The sequence below is a fragment of the Dasypus novemcinctus genome, chromosome 16 (genome assembly GCF_030445035.2).
Source record: "Dasypus novemcinctus isolate mDasNov1 chromosome 16, mDasNov1.1.hap2, whole genome shotgun sequence".
Classification (NCBI taxonomy): Eukaryota; Metazoa; Chordata; class Mammalia; order Cingulata; family Dasypodidae; genus Dasypus; species Dasypus novemcinctus.
This window is the reverse complement of record NC_080688.1, coordinates 91,883,631-91,903,486: the sequence shown is the minus strand read 5'-3', so window position 1 is coordinate 91,903,486 and position 19,856 is coordinate 91,883,631. Positions and strand designations below refer to the sequence as shown.

At 36.1% G+C, this 19,856-nt stretch overlaps 1 protein-coding gene across 2 annotated transcripts in view; it reads right to left on the bottom strand.

The window, feature by feature from the left end:
- Positions 1 to 19,856, bottom strand: part of ZNF407 (zinc finger protein 407) — a 516,959-nt gene that overhangs the window by 120,030 nt on the left and 377,073 nt on the right. For both annotated transcript variants that reach the window (XM_058277896.2, XM_071208590.1), the window contains one exon: positions 15,502 to 15,680. In XM_058277896.2, the coding sequence (XP_058133879.1) occupies positions 15,502 to 15,680 (179 nt within the window). The remainder of the gene's footprint in view (positions 1 to 15,501; positions 15,681 to 19,856) is intronic.

Here is a 19,856-nt window from a genome sequence, read left to right as displayed (position 1 = left end):
TGGTTGGCTCTGCCTGGAATGCTTCCCACCACTGGCCTCTTTGCTCTTAGCCAAAACTTCTCATTCTTCTGCTCCAAAGCTGAGCAAACCCTCCCCCAGCTCCCTGCCCAGCCCTTCCCTAAGTATGCCTTCTGTGCCTTTTTCTTTACAGGCCTTAGAGCGTAATTAGGAATGTATTTGCATTGTTGTATACATTGTTGTATATTCTTACTGAAAAAATAAGCTCAATGGAGGTGAGGTCCATGCTTGCTGGGCTCACTATGGCATCCTCAGGGTTGAGCACAGGTTTGAGGGTTCCAGGGGCGGGGGGGGGGGGGTGTGATGTGAATACTGGGGGAATGGCCAAATGGTGTTAAGCCAATATCCAGAATAATACAGGAAGCACCAAAACTCCAAAATTTGGTGACAATCAAGCATGTCTCAATCCAAGAGAAGTTACAAATTGTCAAGCAAAATTAAGTTCCAATCACTTTAGGTCTTTAAAATATGTTTGCAATACACTGAGACACAAAAGAAAATGAATCTCAAACTCAAAGAAGTTGATATATTTTCCTCACTAAAAAAGTTTAGAAATTACTGATTGAGCTTTTCAATGATATGATTCAGAAGCAGTCACCAGATAAAGTGAAAATAGCTTTTATTAGTGAATTGGAACTATTAAAGAAAGGTTAGTTTGCTTCATTTCTGATATGGATTGGGTATCTTGCATTCAGATTCTAGAGGTTAAACTCCATATAACTGCCATCATCACATTCCAATTTTCTACATTTCTATGGCTTTGGTTTTACATAAAGATTCCTCTAAAAAACAAGAGTCCCACCTTGGATGGCATAGGAATAGAATAAATAGCCATATGTTTGGGTAATCTCATGAGAGCATCTATTTTCTCAAGAGGTAGAAACAGTGGGGTGCAGATAAAGATCTTTGGGCTATCCAGAGATTTACGAAAAGGTATCATTTGGTCAAGATTTCCTTCCCTGTGCAGAAGAACAGGGCTTACTTTGAGAGACAATGACAATGAGGATAAACATGAAGAAGTACAGTGTAACAAAATGTCACTATTCAGCTAAAAATTCTGTGTAAATTAACATGTAATATCCCAAGTCTATCCCAAAACTTTTATGCCAAAGACATTCAATTTTATCTGTACTGTGATGATAAGATATTGCTTCTTATACTTTGAGTAAAAGGACTATGCATATTTAATGTAATAGGTAAATACCTTGACATCTTAATGCCTAGAAGATAACACACCCAAATTGATCCTGCCATAAATAATAAAAATGCAGTGCCCTGGATTTCAAATGTCTACTTCAATGTAAAAAAGAAATTAATAAAATTTGATTTGCTCAAACTGACCATAAAATATCTTTAAAAGGTCTAACACATTTTCTTAGATGTACATAAGAAATTGGGATGAAAAAAGAAAATACATCAGAATGTAACACAGAATTAGATCTAAAAAACTTCTTTGACTGAGTTCTGGTTCATAGTAAAAGATTCATGATCTAATAACATACATCAGAGAGAAAAAAGACCACATTTTTTCCCTTACATATGGGAGAAAGGCCAGAAATATGAGCAAAAATGACACAGAATAAAATTTAAGTAAAACAAAAAGAAACCTAAAATGTGAGTCAATCACTTTTAAAGAGCTATCTTGTTTTCTTTCTCTTGCTTGGTATTTACTCTGCTGACCCTGTGGTGTCCTCACCAAGCGCCCAGCTTCAGGCTTTGCTCTCTCCTCTCACTTCTCTTATTACTCAACTTTCACAAACATCAAGTACTCTTCAACTTGTCTTCTGGCACTTCAGATTAATCATCTTCATTTACACTTGAGTTAGACAGGATATAGCTATAATTCCATCCCTGCAGTAAAAACTAGAATATTTCCAACACTTGATTAAATAGCAAAAGTGCTTACAAGTCAAACAAATTTAATTACAATTAAATGTGCAGTCTGAATGAGAGGGATTATAATATGCTATGTACTCTATCAGGCCCTTGATTTAAAAGCACGAAACTTGCTCTGTCTAAATAACAAGGCATCATCCTATCAATGACTTATTTGTAAAACAGCACAAAGTAAATGCTTCAGTGTTGACGTGATACTCTATAAAAATGTCAATATAGTCAATAATTATTTAGTTGTTAAAGTAAAGAATGCTAAAATATGGCACTTACTGCCCAATGAGTGAGAAAAAGTAATGCATTTGGTGTAATTTTAAACAATAAAACCTTAGGTCAGGGGTTCTTAACCAGGGGTTCAACGGACCCCTTGATTTCAGGAGTCCATGAGCTTGAATTGAAAATTAAAAAAAAAAATTCTTGTAGGCACAGGTTGGTATGGGTGTGATCTATTTACTGAACAATACACGGTATAGTGTGGACTTAGTAAACTGTCAGTGGTTTTCACCTGAAAGGCAAAGGGGTCAATGGAATAAAAAAGGTTAAGAACCCCTGCCTTAGGTGAAGCCAACTGTAATACAACCAAACAGCACTCCAAAATTTCAAGATTTCAAGGGAACTACCTGGGCATTTTGAAGTCCTTACCATTTTATACTAAAAGAAAATCTTTAGAGCCAACATATAAAATACAACCTGGAATGTCTACTCTTGTCACCCAAGAGCAGCACCCTACTGGCACAATTAAGAGAACATACAAGACAGAGTGATTTCAGTTAAATGTTTTATATTTATTAAATAGAGCACTTAACATGTGCCAGGTGTAGTACTGGAAAAAGCCAGGATAGCTTAAATACTGAGCCACTGTACTGAACTGTCAAGAATTAACAAGTAATTATGATTACTAAATCATCGTATAGGTGTCTTTCAATTTCTGGTAAATTATAGAATACCCAAAGCTTAATACCTGAAATCCCTGAAACTGGCTAGATTTAGCCTAGACCTGCTGTTAAGATAGTCATTCTAAACAGGTCTCACCCCTGTTCATGGTTGCTCAAAACTTAGCCTCTCCCTTGTCTTGTATATACTTACTATTGTGATGGCAATTCTAGACTGAACTTACCTTTGTTTATGGTTATTTCAGAACTAGGCTCACCCTTGGGGAAACTTGCCATTGTGATGGTCACCAGGCCACCCTCCTGTTTAATATCCAAATGGAACACTTTGTGACTGACCTCTACTCTGTACTTACCAATCCCAGAACCTTGATCTCTGATAATGATTGTAACTTTGTAACTCACCCTGATTTGGTACCCACCTCCACTATGTTCAACCTTTAATTTTTTTTTAATGAAGGAACCTGTGTTCAGCTCTGCCTCAATTATCCATTAGCACCCCAATGGCCTATGGTCTAAAATATTAGAATTTCTGCAGTTCAGGGAGGCTGATTTGAAATTGTACAACTCTGGTCTTGTACAGGCAAATAAATCCTCTTTTCCTTCCCAACCGAATTCGGTGTGTCTGTCCTTTCTGCTGCACAGGGTGAACAAACCCAGCCAAGGACCGCCCAGGCCCCTCTTCGGAGGAAACCGTTCTAACACCCTTTACAAATACTAATTTAATCACCACAAGACTTTTATCTCTAAAAGCGATTAACTGAAATAAACCTTACTCCAAGATGAATGAGGAATTACTTCATTAGTTTGATATACAGATTCTATTTAAGGCAAAAAAAAAAAAGGAAAATCTTTTCTTGGCCAACACCTGGAAGAAAACCAGTACTGTAATTCATCCTAGCTTAATGAAAACAGGCAAGAAATGTGCAATGGAATCCTGAAAATAGTTTCCCCCCCAAAAAAAGTTATTTGCTAATTTAAAAAATTAAAACTTACATTTCATGTACTATAATATGATTAAATTAATCTATAGTACCTGCAAAGAAGCCTTGTCTTTTTTGTAATAATAAACTTTATTTTTAGAAAAGTTCTAGATTTACAGAAAAATTACCTCTAAAGTATAGGCAATTCCCATCTAACCCCCCATCCACTCACACAGTTTCCCCTCTTATTAGCATCTTACATTAGTGTGGAATATTTGTTACAACTATTGAACCAACCAAAAAGGACTGCTACTAACCAAAGTCTGTAGTTTACATTACGGTTTACACTTTGTGCTGTAAAGTTTTATAGGTTTTGACAAATGTACAATGCCACGTGTCCATCATTGCAGTATTATACATTTATCATACATTTACTGCCCTAAAAGTGCTGTGTTCCATCTATTCATCCCATCCCCATCCCTCTGAATCCCTGGCAACCACTATCTTAATATCAATGTTACAGGTTCTTTCATTAACACAATATAGTAACTACATAAAAATAAATCTACTTTGGTTCTGGTTAAAAATCTCCCCTTATGTTTACTCATTCCTCAATCTTGAGGGATTTGGGGTGATGTCCATTCCAACTGCTTCAGGCTGAGAGGGGACTTAGATATTATGGGGCAGATGGAAAGAATTGTTTTGCTTGCACTTGTGGATAATTCTTGTTTTCTGGGATGGGACTTGTCCATCGTCATCATTTTGTTGATTGTTCAGGGCAAGCCCAAAGAACTGGAGAGTAGGGGGTGGGCTGCTACTCTGCTGGGATTCAGGGCTTAAAAGGCCATATGAACAGTTGAACTGTTTAAGTTTCTGTGAGATATATTTAACAGGTGTATTGAGAATTATAGGTTCAAATAAAAGGTGTAGAAGAATCACGAGTTGGGGAATTATAAATGAGTATAACTATGTTATATTGGGGAAATAGATTATCATATAGTCCCAAATAGAGTCTGCTGAAGGGGTGTCGACTTCATGAGGCCATGTGTCTTGCCCTCTGATGTCCAGATGTCCCTAGAGCCCTCGGAAACACTCTTGTTTGAGGCTTTGTTTACTGTGGCAGTTAGTGAAATCTGCTCAAGACCTGTATAAGCATAATCTCTGGAATGACCTCCTGACTCACTTTGAAATATCTTAGACATAAAAACTCTGTTGTATTTAATGTTTCCCCTTTTTGGTTAGGGTCTTTAAAAAAATGCATTGCTGGTTAGCACTTCGTCATATCCCTTGGTGCTAGGTAGGCTCATCCCTGGAAGTCATGTCCCACATGAGGGGTGAGTTAGTGTGTTTATTTGCTGAGTCTGGCTCACAGACGGCAACAGTTGAGTAACCAGCAGGTTTTCAGGAAGTAACTCTTAAGCATTAATTATAATTAGGCTAATTTTCATTTTTCTAGGAGTAAAGTTTATAAGTACAAACATTAAGATGGAGGGTTTGGCATATTGGCCTGTTTTCTTTTGTTAGATACAACTTATATATTTCAGAGATTTATGCCATTTTATTTTAGGAAGTGGCAGGACTTCCCCAATACGGAAATTCAATATTTTTATTTGCTACTGTGTGGCTCTTTATCGAGAAAACATACCTATGACAATACAAATACATTCATATCTCAAAAAAAGTATGCTTTAGGTGCATTTTTCCTCATATGTCACCCCACTATCAATACCCTGAATAGTAACATACCTTTCTGATAGATCCTGAAAGAATATTTTCATATTTGTATTCTTAATCACAATCTTTGCAGACCCCAGAGTTCACTGAGTTATACAGTTACCCATTTTATCCTCTAGCTTTCCTTCTAGGATTGTGCCTTTTCATTTACAAACAGGAAATCACTTATGCTAGATTGTTATTTTAAGCATGCACTGAAATTATGATTTTTCACAAGAGAAAAGAAAGACTCTGCCAATCAAACTGACATCCTACTCAAAGAAAAGAGCTAATAACTGTGACAAGTGTGAACTTGTTAGAGCAGAGCCTTTTAAAAAGGATCCAGACCAGCCATTAAAAATATCACTGTATGTAGTTGGGGCCTAAATTATATTCTGCTGTTGTATAAGTTATTAGGTGATTTCAATGACTACTAAATTAAAAGATTGTATCTAAGCAATTTTAATCTAACAAAACTGGAAACATTAAAAAAGTGTAAGCATATCTATAAGTTTAATAATTATTATTCATATTTTCCTGAATAAACAAACTTTGCAAATTTACTAAGTAGATTTACATATTTCAGATGATTAGCAGGCATCACATAACATCTTTTTGGCTTATTTAATTTTAAGGGTTCAAGCCCATTAGTATAATTTTGTATTAACTCTTTACAATTTCACCTTTCCCATCCCAATCTACCCCTTCCTCTAGTGACCCCCACCAACAAAAATGCCTACTTAATATTTTCAGTATGTATGAGTGCAGAAAATAGAGAAAAGATAGGAGTATTTGTTTTTAAAGTGGAAAAATAACCACTTGCAAGATACGATCTGGTGAATGCAATGAGGAGGGCTCAGCTCTCCTGGATCCTAGAATTCCCACAGAATCCAAATCCAATAAGGATAAGACATCAGATTGACTCATATTAAAGGACATTCCACAAAATAACTGGCCAGGACCATGTAAAAGTGTCAAGGCCATGCAAGACAAGGAAAGACTGAGGAACTGTCAAGACTGAAGACGACTAATGAAAAGGGACAACTAAAAGGAATGCAGGATGCTGGATAGGATCATGATAAACAAAAGGATTTTAGTGGAAAAACTGGTAAAACATGAACAATGCCTGTAGTTTTATAAAAATCGTGCTAATTTTCATACCTTTAGTAACTGCACTATAGTTACATATGATGTAACATAACATTTGGGGGAATGGGCACTGGGAACATGGAAACTCTTATTTTTGCAACTTCTTTGAAAGGTTAAAATTATTTAATAATAAAAACTTGAAAGAAATAAGGTAAACTTGCTAAAAGACAATTTTACCACTAAAAATAGAAATAAAATTTCAAAGAGTAATGCACATGATCACGTTTTTTAAATAAGTTTCAAAGCTATATTAAATGATATACCTAAATTTCCCTTTTAATTTGAAATACTTGTAGTGCTAGTCTTCATTAAATGGGCTCACCTGAAATAGTCACCTGTTATGTAGAATCAGTCTAGGTAGTGTCAACACTTACTTTGTTTCCCTCTTATAAAGTTGCATTGTAGTTGAGGTCAAAATAAGAATGTATGTGTGTAAATGTGTAAAATATATAAATTATATTGCATTAAACAGTTGATAAAAGGTCTATATAAAAGTAAAAGTCACATCAATTACCTGATAATATCATACTGCCCCCACTATAACTTTCCATAATCAATTTTTGTCCTAAAATTTTGATAAATGAGGTTGTCGGGGGGATAAGATCACAATTTGGTTTCTTTCCTTTTTTTTTAACCATTTTAACTTTCAGAATTCAGTTCATGAGTGTGGCACACTGGTCCTGATAAGAGCACCATTTTGCCTGTCGACGAGGCAGTCATAACGCACGGCCTGTGTAACCTTGCAGATGCAAGGAAGAAGCATATGGGAAGGTCTTCACAGCACCAGTGATACTTAGCCAGGCCTGGCAAGGCAAAGAGGATACAGTTCATTTTGGGAAAAAAACGAAATGTAACTTTAAAACTTTTCTTTAAAGACCATGTAGGTAGGGGTGAACCTGAGTGATCTAAAGGCTTGAGATCAACCCAAAATGATTAATTGAATGGATTTCCATGAACTATGGATACCTTGTGCTGAACCGATAGGTGCTACAGACAAATCTGTATTTTAATTGTGTACCGTGACTTTATTTTATATAGCAATAACAAAACACAGAACCTTTGTCTTTTAAAGCACAATATTAATGATATCTTTGCAGTTTTCCAAGATAATATGCATTATCTAATTTGAACCTCACATTCATAAGGAAGGCTAGACACTTGTTACTTATTTTCCACTTGAGGACACAGACATAGAATGGTTGGATGACTTGCTCAGTCACACATCTCAATGGTGATGAGGTCAGAACACTGAGACCCAGTTCAATTGCCTCCCTCCCTCCATCCTTTCCATCTTCCCTCCCTCCCTCCTTCCCTCCCTTCTATCTGTCCATCCATCCATTCATGTGTCAGGCTCTGTAGCACTAGGCAGTAAGGATACAACTGCAAACACATTTACTCTAGTACTTAAAAAAAAATCTATTTTACCATGATACTTACTAATAATACATGCCTTCGGATTATTTGAAATCTTAAAATGCCAAAGTTTTAAAGTTTCTATGATAAGAATTTCATTAACCTATAGATGCTAATTTCTTTTTTTAAAAAAATAATACTTTCTTATATTTAGAGCACTCTTAGCTTTACAGAAAAATAAAAACAGGAAGTGCTGAGTTCCCATGTGCCTCCCTCCAGCCCTCCCAACCCCACCCAAGCACACAGCATCGCCTGTTAACATCTCTGATTAGTGTGGGGCACTTGTCACAATTAGTGAACCAGCATTGTTACACTACTACTGACTGGCGATCGCAGTTCACACTAAGTTTCAGGAGTGTGAAGAGTGCTAGGGACGTGTGGAAGCACCTAACGCCATGGAGCCACCATGACAATGTCACGCAGAAGCACTTCTCTGCCCTGCGGAGGCCCTGGCTCCATCTGCTCATCACGCGCCTCCTCACCCTGACCCCCTGGCAACCCCTAATGTTTTGGGTTGTTTCTTTTTACTGTCTCTAAAGTTTTGCCTGTCCCAGAAAGTCATATATTGGAGTCATCCAGCCTTTCCAGACAGCTGTCTGTCCTGATTTTTTTTAAAGCTCCTGCAGCTGCAGGATTATGCTCACACAGGAAAACTGAAGGGATGTAGCATGGATCTAAATCTGCCACGCCGTGACTACATTACCCCGGCCAACCTAACCTCTTGACGATCTCAAAAAACATTAAGTTGGAAATTGTACAAAGCAAAGAGATTTGTTTTGAATATCCAATGACCTAGTGAAAAGTTTGGCACCGACACTGTTAATGCACTTTTTCTTTCTTTGTCATTGAAAAGACAAAATGTGGTAGTGCAAAATAAGAGAGTTCTTCATTTTTTTTACCACCCACTTAACATAGGAATCCATGCGTAAAAGCAGTTTGGATTACACTAGAACAATGAGGATTACCCTCACCCAGGAGGACAGCAGGAGGGAAAAACAGCAGGATGGTCCAGACACATACATAGTGGCAAATATTTTCTAACACTGTAGGAATAGGAAGTTTTTAGAAATACTGAAGTTAGGGAGTTTCTACTTATTCTTAAACAGATTAATTTTTAAAATACTTAAGAATGTGTCACTAGATTTTGAACACGCCTATTTCAGCATATACATCAGTATATTACTCAAGAAAAGAGAAACAGTGATGAATTCCAAAGAGTCTGTTTAACTTGGAATTAGTAAATATTTACTGATAAACATGCACAACTGCGATTATCCTGGACACCAAATAAATTAATGAAAAAAAAATCAGTTGATTCTGCTTTGGCAGAATTTCTCTTCTGATTACAAAGTATCTAAGATTGCTTCTAAACATAGTAACCCAAACAGGAGTGAGAGTAAGAAAGAGAGGGTGGAATGGATGTAACTCATGTAGTTCGTGGTTGAGTGCCTGCTTCCCATGTATAAGGTGATCCTGTGTTCAATTCCCAGTACCTCCTAAAAAAAAAGAGAGAGAGAGAGGGGGAAGAGAAAGGCCAGCTACCAAAATATGAAACACACCATGCCGTGAAGGCCTTTTGAGGATGCTGTGAAAGCAAAGGGCCCTGTGTGTTTAGATAGGAACAAAGGCACTTTGCAGCAGCTAAGAAAAGTAGTGAATTAACCCATGGACGATGTATGAGGTTAAAGAATCAAGTCCTTGAACTGTTCATTATTTTAGGAAGTCTTTTGTTAGTTGTGAAGTACCAAAGAGATCAGGAAGTGAGGAATCCAATCTGAAGGATAAAAAGAAAGAGAGGATAGGCTGGCAATTATAGACCTGTAAGTCAAACATCTATATTAGGAAATAAATTTGAGATGATACTTATGGATGAGCTTAATGATACATTTGGAGAAGTACAATTTAATAGGTGTGAGTCAGCATGGATTTACCAAAGGCAATCATGTCAGAAAAAAATTCACTCCTTTCTGGTTGAAGCAATAATTGGTTTATGTAAGGGAGAACCAGTGAGAAACTGTCAGGATTTTCTGAGATTTTTGGACCTTTCCATAAAATGAATTATTGTACAAAATGCCATGATGTTTCAGGGCACTCGACAGAAAAAATATGGGACGAGAGTGACTGGATTAAAAATAGAGGACTGGGATCTCAGGAATTTGGGAAAAGACAAAATTCTACAAGACTCTACATATCAGAACACTAATTTTTTTTATTAATGATTAAGAATATCTTTTATAACTGAAAGTTTGAATATAGCACTAAATGAGCAGGAATGGCAAAGAAACAAAAGGCTACAGCTGTTTTACCTAACTGCATTTGATTGAATAAATGGGCTCAGAGGTGGAATATGAAATTTAATCTGCCCCAGTATAAAGTGATAGACTTGAATAGAAAAAAGCAACCAGTTTTCAAATAGCACTGAATTAGCTACCATTAGAAAGAAATGGATTTATGGTTTTGATAAAAGTCACACTTTTCATGTTATTGTATTTAAAGCTGGATATGAAACAAATATTAAGGAATGCAGTTAAATAATATGTTGTTGAGATTAAAAATTTATTATCTTAGAAAAATATAAAAATTTCTGTGAATAAAGTATGATGGATTTATGTGTTTTACATACTGTGCAGGTATGATCTAACGTACACTTTTAAATGATTAAGTCTGAATAGATAAGAACAGGTGAAAATCACACCAATTTAAGCATGATTATTTTTAAAAGTATGACAGAAGAAAAATAGATTTAAAAAGACCACATCATCTTTTAATACTTAATTTCTCCTAAAATCAGAATGCAATTTGTTCATTACATATAGAAAAGACATACATATTTCCTACACTAAAATCTCAGTTCCTCAGAGAAAATTACCAGACTACCTTTTGTGTCTTCCAGTGGTTATTTATCCAGGGACAGAGAGCATTATTTCAATAACAAGGCTCGGTAAGTGGCAAAGGCCTAACTATAAAAGTCTGTCACTTGCAGAATCAGGAAAGCTCAGCAAGGTCCACTCAGCCCTCTCCTTTGGTCAACTCCCTCTTCTCTTGGATTATGCTGGGATTACTGAGATACAAACATGGAAGCTGAGGAAGTCTACCTATGCATTAAACTCAGCTAAAGGTGACTTGCACTGCGAACATGGATGTACATGAATTCTTTCTCAAGGTGCAGGGAATGAACACCAAGCTTATTTGTGGAAAAGAGAAACAGTAGAAATACAATTTCTAAAACTGTAGCTTAGCGATTACTAAACCCACTGCTAGATTACTAGCCCTACTGCACCTCATTCCAGTCCCTGTCACCCCAAAGGAAAAACATATCCTGCTTTCTTTCAACACCACAGATTAGTTTTGCCTGTACTTAAATTTAATATAAATGGAATAGTATAGAATGTACTAATTTATGTATGTCTTATTGTATGCAATGATCTGACTCTGAAATCCATTCTTACCACTGCTTGTAATTATAGTTCATTCATTCTCATTGATTTAAAGTATTTCTTTATGTAAATATTCAACCTTTAAACACTTTATGGACATTTGGGTAGTTATTGTTTTTGATTATTATGAATATATCAATCATTATATCAAGTATAATTACTAAAGTAAAGGGCTAAATATTTCAAGTGAAAGATTAAAATTGTTACAGCAGCTAAAGATACATTATAAATAAGGAGAACAGAAAGGGTAAAAAATGTTGAAAGGAAAAGGATAGAAAAAAATGCACTCAGACATTAACAAAAAAAAACTGGTATAGGTACAGTAATATGAAACAATGTAGACTAATGGCAAGAAGTATTATAAACGATAAAATCAAACATTTCATAATAATAAAGGAATAAACATAAATATCCTTTATGGTATGTGTGTATGTGATTGAAACAATCCTACAGTTCTGAGCACAGAGTGATGTAGCTTCCAAATTATGTAAAGCCAAAATTAACAGAACTAAAAAGAAAATGAGACTTGTCCACAGTAATGGTGGACAACTTAATGTCCTTTCTTCTACTGGATGGAACAAGCATGGAAAGAGTGAATGAGGATGGAGAGCACATGAACTGCAGCGCCAGCACACTGGACCCACGTGGTGTAAGGGGACTGTCGGCATTCATGCCCCTGTCCAGTGGGCCTCCGGTTAACCATAAGGAAGGCCTAAAAGAAACTTCTAAGGACTGAAATAATCCAGATTATGCTCTCTAACCATAGTGGATTTCTATTACTATTTCAAAAGCTACTAAAAAGATAACCAGAAAATTCCAGACTGCCTGGAAATTTTACATTTCTAAATAATTCATAGTTAAGAGAATACATAAACCACTTTTATCTTATTTTTCAAATAGGAGTACAACTAAAATTAAACTTCACAAATTACCTTTAATTCCCTGGAGTATGCAATGCAAAATGATACCACAATCATTCTGCTAGTAACCAAAAATTTGAGAAAAGAGAAAATGAATCATGGGGAGAAGGGACAGATAAGCAAGCAACCGAGTAGCCATTAATGCTAAATATCAGGCCAAACAGCTTATGATCACTCTCATTTAAGCACATTAAAGCCCTTTGTGGTTATCCCTGTCTCACAGAAGGAAAACTGAGGCCCATGGAGTAGAAATAAATTTTCCAAAGCCATTCAGCAAAGAAATGATAGTGCTGAAACGAAAACATATCTACTCTCAAGGCTGTCCCTATGGAAACACATATTGGCTGGATGGGGCCGTGGAGGGTGCAGAGTCAACCCAGAAAGTCAGGGATAAGGAAAGACAGGTCTGGTGAGGTCAAGAGACTTGCCCCTCCCACCCAGCATCGGAGCGGGAACCACTGCTCTGCTCTCAACTAGAGCTCCAGGCCTGCGGTCTTCAGGCGACGTCCCTGGCTGCCTAACTGCAGAGTTAGGTCCCAACGGAGGGACACCGGTGGAAGAGCACAACCACAGAAAACCTTTCCCCACGATTCATTTCAAGTTAAAAAATAACATACATTATTTAGATATAAAAATGTACAAATATTCCTCAACTAAAATTTTAAATACACCAAATCACTCTACTATTTCTGTCTCCTAGATAGTTGGTAAAAATGGCTTAGTTAAATCAGGTGTAGAGTAAAAAAAAAATTTTTTTTGGTGTTAGGGCAGTTTTATACTTCATCCTTCGAAGAATCTGAAACTTTTATCAAAATAACTATGCAATATGCTTCACGAAATGCTGGGTTTTCTCTTAATTTAGCTAAGTTTATCAAAGCAAAAGTATGTCTACACAGGGAGAAATAAACGACTGACATCCCTCCATGCAGCCCAGGGACTTCCTTCATGAAAATACTGCAGAATGCTGCTATGACTTATTAGAAAAGTTTCTAACTGAATTATAAAAATATGAAGAGATTATATATACATATGAATATCACACATACACAAAGGAACTAGGATGATTTTCTTAGAACGTTTTCTATACTAATGATTAAAACGTATAATCAAGTAAACAAATTCAGCATCACCAGCACAGCAATAATGTAAACAAAAGAGCTTGGCCTCACTGAGCAGAACAAAAAATGAACATATTTCTGTAGCCTGCAATGTGCTTTTCTCTACTTTCTTTGGTGACTGTTTCTTTTATAAGGTACAGGTATTTTATTTTTTAAAAATAATCCATTTTTAATGTCTAATTGGTACAATGAAAGGCAAAGAGAGACTAGGCCAGTACTGCAGCTGCGGAAGGCTAACTGGCATGCTACCCCAGCCTACTTTTGGGAAGCCACACTCTGGCACCTGCGCTGCCACATACTCATGGTGCTGAGGGGCCCATTGGGACTAACGGTCACGAGGTGATTCAGCTTGACTTTGTCTGTTTCAGTGAGCTAAAGCTTACAAACTGTCCACTTTAAAACTATGGGAAGCAGATGTGGCTCAAGCAGTTGGGTGCCCACCTACCACATGGGAGGTCCCGGGTTCGGTTCCCAGTGCCTCCTAAAGATGAGCATGACATGATGGGCTGGCATGGCAAGTTGATGCAACAGGGTGATATAACAAGATGACACAAAGAAGAGACACAAAGAGGAAACACAATGAAAGACACAACAAGTGGAAATGGAGGTGGCACAAGCCATGGACACCTCCCTCCCACATTAGAAATCCTGGGTTCAGTTCCCAGGGGTGGGAGAAATAAATAAATAAATAAAATCTTAAAAACAAAACAAAACATAGTAACAATACAAGTGCCTATTTTTGTTAAAAAAAATGTTTTTCTTAAAAAATAGCTCTACACAATGGAAAGATTACTAATCCAGACATTGTACCATTGCCTAAGTAGATCATAAGCATACAACGTCTGAGAAATTTGAAAGACTACATCACTAGAAAACATCAAAACAACTTATATTACTCCATTACCAAAGGTATTAGGAATAGTATTTGAACTCAAATGACTCAAGTTCTATTTCCTTCAATGTAGATGAAAGAGCAAACACTGCTTAAATATTTTTAAAAGAGTTTTATATTCTTGGTGGGAAAATGACTTTTAACTATTGCTATTATTACCTCTACCATTACCAGCACTACCAAGCACCTCCTTTATATTACACACGGTAGGTATAAAATGCACTGTGCTAAGAGCTTTATACCCATTGTCTATTTTATCTCAGATTTTAGATAGGAGAAACTGGAGGCTTGGTGAGGTTAGCCTGCCTGAGGCCAGAAAGCCCATAAAGACCATGCTGAAAACACACACTAACCCACCTGGCATTATTCAGCTACAGTTCTGTTTGGCTGAAATCTAAGAACCTTTCTTTAAATTTACTTCAGGGTAATTACACCTCCAAATAGTGCCTTGCACGTATCATCTGCTGTTTTCTTGTTCTGCATGCTGAATTTCAACCATCAATGGGCCATACAAACAGATTTTCTTAATTCTGCAGTTGTCATTATCCCTTGGACCCTTCAGAGCCTCTGACTCCAGATCCAAGGGCTTGAGGATTCCCTTTGCAGGCATTGCCACCGCGGATGGGTGCCGCCCAGTGCCTGGGAAATGAACGCTGCTGGGGACCTTATCTAGTTTTCTGACTCGCTCTCCTCACTCAAGTCCCGTTGGAAAATGGAGGCAGAAAGGAATCAGATATAATCACAAACACTTGTACAAAAAACAAGGAGATAAATGACTTTTAGCAAGCAGTCAAAATATGAAGCTCAAACAGCTACTGCTATGTCAGTTCAACTGAACAACCAATTCAGTTTGGTTTTTGAATATTTGCTAGTACTAAGTTTCAGTTTCTTGTTCCCAAGACGACTATTTTGTGATAATTAACTCTTGATAAAATTTAATTGGAAAGACCTGTTTTCATACTAGAGAAAAGAGGGGACATACTACATTTTTACAAGACTTGAAGCAGATACAATCACATATTCTACTACATTAAAATAAATGGTGGTAACGCTCAAATAACAACATTAACTATTTTGATTATTTTAATAAAATCCTTTTAAAAAAAGAGTATTTTTAATAGTTTTAGTCCCTTACCAGCATGCAAGTAAGCTAGATCAGGGTTTTCAATATCAGGATGTTGTTCCTTCAAGTGGTTTCGGAATTCCACAGGGACATTTGTTCCATAGTCACATTTGGGGCAGTTGTACATCTTGACTCCTTCATGTTTGCCAGTATGTAAAATGTGTTTGCGGATATTTTCAGCACAATTTGATCTATAAGAAAGAGAAGTGAATTGAATTAAGGTAATATCAATAACATCATATCACAAGTTAGATGTTAGTTAGCACACAGGGTGTGTTTGTGCACATACTATTCTAAGTATTCTAATTGCATATAACAATGAACTTATAGAGACACTAACCCTATGAGACCGGTAACTTTTATAACCCTGGTGCCCACTTTTAAGTTGGTCTTTTACCTTAGCAATTCATTTTTACATAGAACCAGAAATACAAAATCCTGGGTTCTATTATTTAATAATAAATTATTCTGGCATTACATGAGGGCACTGAAGCTTTGTCACTGGTCCCTAATAACCACCTATTGTCGCTGAGGAGTGGTGCAAAAGGGAAATTCAGACCGCTGCTTCCACTGAATTTAGAGCCTCTGGGGAGCAAACAAGTTTGGCTTTTAGCTCTGGTCAAGCTAGCTACTTCTAAGTAAGGCTCTAAAATAATTTGAAGAAAGAAATGTGGTTAGAAACAGTCTCCCACACTGCAGGATTTGGTCAGTATGTTAATTGCCAGTGAGTTTTCTGAGGTGGTATAGGTTTTTAAGAGTTGTGAACTAAAAAATTCAACTGAGGATCCAATTCCTGAGTGCAATTTGCCGCTTATGTCATTGCAGGCTCCTCTCCTATGCTTTTTCCTGGAGATTCGGGGATGCAAAGGCTAGAACAGTAAGAAAATCGAGAGCTTATAAGGGAGGCTACTCTTTGCAAACACTGCTCTTCCTCCTCCTGAATGAATCTCTATCAGTATCTTTGTTTCAGAGACTGTAAAACTACACCCTTTCTGATTCACACATACACACACACAGTTGTTTCCCTTTAGTTCTTTTCACTGGAGAAGAAAATAAAAAGGACCCCATACAAATTCACGCAGGGAATGGAGGGTTATCTAAAGAAACAAAAATCAGGCTTGCCTCAGATTTCAAATGGAACAAAATTAAATGCCAGAAGAAAATAGCAATATCTCCACCAACATTTCCCAAATGTAATGGTGATGAACAAAACTTTCCAAGATGCTCTCGAAGTCCAGATTAAGTGCAGAAATGGTAGCTACTGAACACATCTCACTGTGCACATCAGAACATTAAAGGCAATAAGAAGAAACTTTATGAAGGTCAACATTTTCTAAGCACTTCTAATTGGAATTGCTTTTGTATATAATACTCAATTATGGCCTGCTGTTTTATTTTCCAGTGAATACACCCTGAGAAAGCTTGGTCAAGAAAGCGAAAATTAAATGGTTGGATCCTGACAATTTTATACTAGTTATCACTAAGATAAGAAGGTATATGTGTGGAAAAAAAATAGTAGAAATCCAAAGACTCAGTAATCTGTTCAGTCAACACAAGAGCAGTTATGGAGAATGGTCATCTCAGCAAGCCAGAATTAATGAACTAACGAAAATGAATAAGAACCTATGAATGGACAGGGATAGAGGCCTCCTTTCCTAGACACCTGGATGAAGCCTAAATGCAAAGATTTACATCACGAATTATTATCTTACATTACGGGAATAGTCCTAGAAGGACATCCAGGGTAAGCTTCTACTACCTCCCTCCCCCTAGGTAGGTAGGGTGTTTCACTGAATTTACATGACAATTATACATTAGAATATATCAAACTAATAAAATCATTTTTAAGCCTGGGATAAAAGTGCATCAAAATGTCAATGTAGTATTCTCTCTTTGATTTTCCAAATATACTTTAATAATTACATACTACTTCATAAATTTTAAAAAATTGCAACAAACACCTTTTTAAAAAGAACTGGTATGTAAAGGTTTGGACATGAACAGAAATAGGCACTCATTCATATGCCTGAGTAAGTAAAGACTGAATGACTATGCGATGTTGAGTCTGTAGTTTTGATATATAGTAAAACTTATCTTGGCGGTAAAACAATAAATATTTCTATTAACTGGAAGATCACAGAATGCGTCCATCATAATTTTCAGGACAGACAGTTGTTACTGTGGTGTGAATAGGTAAAAATTATACTATATGGTAACTGCATTTATGTTCTAAAGAATCTGCAGATAAATCTATGTAATAACATATTTATTCAGATTAGTTTTCATTTGGGTAAGGAAGTTTTGAAATATCCCCAAAGCAGTTTACTTACCATTTGAAAGCCCTCCAAAAATAGAAATATTGGAATGTGTTGTATGTGGTGGTGGAAAAGAAAAACTCCCTCAGTTCTTTGAAGGGAATAAGTGAAAATATTTAAATGGCTAAGTTTTACTTGGTACAGTTAAGAATTAAATTTGTCAATTTTAACACTGCTGCTATATCTGAAATAAACTTACGTGATTTTCTGATAGTAAAAAAAAAATCACAGAATTTGTAATTAGTGGTGCTAACATATGAGTATGATAGTGGTTTGTTTTTGTTTGTATTTGCAGTAATGAAAATGCTCTAATGTTGATAAAAATGACGAATGTGCAACTCTGAGATTATACCAAATGTCAATGATTGTACATTTTTTATAAAATATATGGTTTATGAACAAAAAAAAATAATAGGGTGTGTTGGGGGAAAATACACCAAATGTAATATACAGACTACAGTTAGTGGTACTACTTTGTTGATGTTCTTTTGTAATTTGTTGCAAATGTTTCACAACAATGCAAGGTATTTATGGTAGGGTGATGTATAATGTTATGCACGCTTGTTTTGTAAATTCACAACTTTTACTATACAATTATTGTTTATTATGTATGTTCATGTATGAATGATATACTTCAATAACTTGTTTTTAAAATAAAAAATAAATGAATAAATAACTGGAAGAACAGAAACATTTCCAGCTATTGTCAGTTTGCTCTGGGTAAGCGCCTTGACACAACTTTGTCTTAAATTTCCCTTAGAACTAGACAAAGTATACACAGCTTATGTTTTTTTTCCCACTACTGAATGACAAAATTCACCTTTCATATAAATTCTCCATCATCAATGAACACTCACTACTATAAGGAAAGAACTCAAGTACGCTCCTGCTGTATTCAGCAGGTCTAATGCAGGCCTACATACTCGGAAGACATCACATGACTTTGCGAGGTAGAGACTGTTAGAATTTTTATACAGAGAAGGAAGTCAATATCACGAGATAAACTGACTTACAAAGGTTATAGAGCTAGTCATAGCTCATCTATAGAGCTAGACTTTCTGTTTTCTAGGCCAGTGTATTTTCAAGTACATCATAGACCCCCTGACATACAGTGTTTACATATCAAAGATAGTAGCGCACGCTAAGAGTAGGACTGTAGAGTTCTGTGAATGTAGAAAGATCCTTGGAATAATACTTCTGCAGCATGTTGACAGAAGGAACATAGGAAAACATCTGGATGTGCATGATACAAACAAAAAGTCCACTTTTGTGATAATTAAAAGCAAAAGGATCATTTTTAAATTCCCCATTGGCTAGGTGAATGGTTCCAAGTTACCCCACTTAACCCCACAAATCTCCAATCTATTTTCACAAGCATTACAGCTGCTCCCTAAATTCACCATTGTTTACTGATACTGGGGAGCGAAAACAAAAGGTACTACTGTACTTAATTAATACTGTTTATTAAGGCTGCCAATCCTGTGATCCCACCCACATAACTTTATGTAAAATGCTAGGGATTATAAGTCATCAAAGACAAACATCTAGCAAGTAAAGAAAATAAAATTATTGAAATGACACATCGCAGTGTATGACAGATCCTTAAATGGGTGTCAGTATAAGCAATGAATCCACTGAAGAAAGAGAGACTTTGAAAACAGAGTAATATTTTGATTTTCAGATAGGTGTATCTTTGACAACAAAAAGCCAATATCTTTTAGAACTTAAATAGCATATAGCATCTAACAATCATGAGACTTATTTTAAGCAAGCAAGGTGTGTGATGGGATGGAGTGGGGGAAAAGTGGATTTAAAAAGGTGAGAGGATTCTTTTTTTAAAAAATTTCAAAACAGAATAAAACAAGACATAAGCGTGTGGTCCTTGAGATGTTTTAAAAATATTACATACATATTTTTAACCTCTGATATATAATCTATGTTCATAAATTTTGAGTGTATAGTACATACATGTATATATATTTGTAATTCTATGTTTATAAAGACACCAAGAAACATACATACATGCAAACAGGAAGAAAAAATGGACAATGC